The 2,418-nt window shown below is 53.6% G+C and overlaps 1 protein-coding gene across 1 annotated transcript in view; it reads left to right on the forward strand.

Annotated features, from left to right (window-relative positions):
* The first annotated feature begins 359 nt into the window (after positions 1 to 359).
* LOC111378053 overlaps positions 360 to 2,418 on the forward strand; it is a 17,795-nt gene continuing 15,736 nt past the window's right edge. The window contains exons 1-4 of the mRNA XM_023001216.1: positions 360 to 715; positions 846 to 1,060; positions 1,133 to 1,276; positions 1,354 to 2,416. Of these exons, the coding sequence (XP_022856984.1) occupies positions 360 to 715; positions 846 to 1,060; positions 1,133 to 1,276; positions 1,354 to 2,416 (1,778 nt within the window). The remainder of the gene's footprint in view (positions 716 to 845; positions 1,061 to 1,132; positions 1,277 to 1,353; positions 2,417 to 2,418) is intronic.

Raw genomic sequence — 2,418 nt, forward strand, 5'->3', positions numbered from 1 at the left:
CAATTTAGCGTGAAAGCCACAGCGACATCTTGGGCGTAGATCAAATCTGGCGTTTCATTTCAACGGCTGGGATCGAGAATACAACGAACGGTTTAGATTGATCGTATTTGAATTCAACGGCGGAGATTGGATTTGTCTTTCCTATAAAAGGTGAACTTTGGGGGCTTATCAGAGTTTCTACCTTTGCCATACGAAAAAACAAAATTTTCTCCCAAATTTTCGGCGATTTTCGGCGTTCTACAAGCAACTCCGGCGAGAGAGAGCGATATTTTCGGCGATCTTGCACCATTTTCGGCTAGGAAACACTTCCAAACCCGTAAGTTTCAGTACCCATTTAGACTCTAAAAATTTCTTAACGAATGGCCTCGAAAGGGAGTTCTGGTATGGGTAGGAGTTTAGAGATAGTGAGGGTGGACGAGCCCATTGTGGCGACCTCCTCAGAAATAGCCGGGGCCATAATGGGGGGGAAAAACATGTGGAAGCGACCAGATAGCCCTCCGGATACTTCTGTGCACTGGGGGGCGTCGAACTACCCATCAAAGTTGAGGGAGGCCGACCTTGGTAGACTTAGGGCAGAATATAGGATCCCGGACAGTGTGGATCTGATTCTCCCAGGGCCGGAAGAGAGAGCTTGTTACCCAAGGTCGGGCTGCGTGGCTATTAGTGAGGCGATCCTTAGGGTCGGACTTAGGCTGCCTATTCACCCGTTCTTTAGGTTGGTGCTTAGGTCTTACGGGCTAGCCCCGACGCAGCTCAATCCGAACTCCTGGAGCCAAATGGTGGGCTCCTGGATATTGTGGAAAGAGGCGTCGTTAGGAGTGGAGATGCCCCTTTCCGTTTTCCAGACTCTCTACATACCCAAGGTTACTGCGGGGGGGGGATAAGACCCGGGGTTGGTACTACCTGATGTCATGGGGTTCCCACACTCCATTTGTGATCGATCCGCCGAGCTCCATCAAGGAATGGAAGAGCTCTTGGTGCTGGGCAGCGGGGCGATGGGACACAATGGAGGGGGACCCCCTGGCACCCCTTACAGTCCCGGCGAAGTTTTCAACACTTAGTGAGTATAGTAGTTGATATTTTGTTTCTCTTTGGCCGGGCTTGTGTTTAACAGATATGTTTCTTTTCGCAGGTTCCCTCCCTCGGTGCGAGCTATCGACAGAGGACTTCGACACTATCTGTGTTATTTATCAGCTGCCTCAGAAGAAGAGGTCATATCACAGGCTGATTCGGAAAAATATACACTTCATCACTCACGACTTAATGGCGTCCCAAGGTAATAGGACCGAAGCTCACACTCTTTTAACCCGAACTCCCTATACTTGTATTAATTCCTCATTCGTTTCTTTGCAGATAACTTCAACAAGAAGCTGCCAGTACGCCCCGACTTCAAAACTATTCAGAAAATGATGGCTGAAGCAAGGGCGCTGAAGGCCTCCTCTTCTTCGTATAAGAAGCAAATGGAGGAGCTGGTGGAGGCCAGTAAGAGACTTCAGCCTCCGACGGAGGAGGATGTTCAGGAGGATCCGGAGGCTGACCTCCGAAGGAAGGGCAAGAAGAGTGCTGCCCCTCCCAGACGCCCCACTGTGGCGAGGCCACCCCCAGTTATGCGGCAGACAACTATTCCCACGGGGGTGGCCCTCCCAGAGAGAAACCCCACTGCTACGGAGCCTGTCGCTGCCCCGGACACGGCGCCCCTTGCGGCCGTACCTATTGAACATATTCCGGGGCAACAGAGGAGGAAAAGGGCCCGCTCCAGCAAAGAAGTTGACTTCCTCGGCACCAGTTCAGAAGAGCCAGTAAGGGAGGTGCTGGAGGCTCTCCCTCCGGAAACAGCTGCAGTGGCGGTGGTCCACAGCAAGTATTGGACCGAAGAGTGGAGGGACCACACCGCCTCCTGCACTGCTGAAGACTTGGTGGCGGTGAACAGCGCCTGCGTGGCCCGGGCACTAAGCACAAGTATCCAACTCGAGGGCTTGGTGAAGGATCTAAACTCCAAGAGGGAGGACCTCGCCAAGCGCTTCGAGGAGGCGATGCACTACGGGGACGCTGTGCGAGCTGCCCAGGCCAAAGCCGCCAAAGCAGAGGAGGAAAAGAGAGCTGCTGAGGTCCAGCTCGCTGCTTCGCAGGCGGAGGTGGAGCGGCTGAAAAAAGAGCTCTATGAGGTGGAGTGCCAGGTGGCTGTGGTGACTCGGCGGCTTGACCACGCTAACGAGCACCACAAGCTTGCCACCGATGCCCTGGAGGCCTCCAACAGAGAAAAGGCGGAGCTGAAGCAGCAAGCAGAGGCCCAGTCAGTGGAGATTGCCTCTCTGAGGGAGGAGTTAAAGTCTGTGGGGGAGGTGGCGGTTCAAAATTTTATTGATCACTTCGAAGACCACCCCCTTTACGACGACTTTGCCAACTTCTGGGCCTCGT

This window comes from Olea europaea, chromosome 3, assembly GCF_002742605.1.
Source record: "Olea europaea var. sylvestris chromosome 3, O_europaea_v1, whole genome shotgun sequence".
Lineage (NCBI taxonomy): Eukaryota > Viridiplantae > Streptophyta > Magnoliopsida > Lamiales > Oleaceae > Olea > Olea europaea.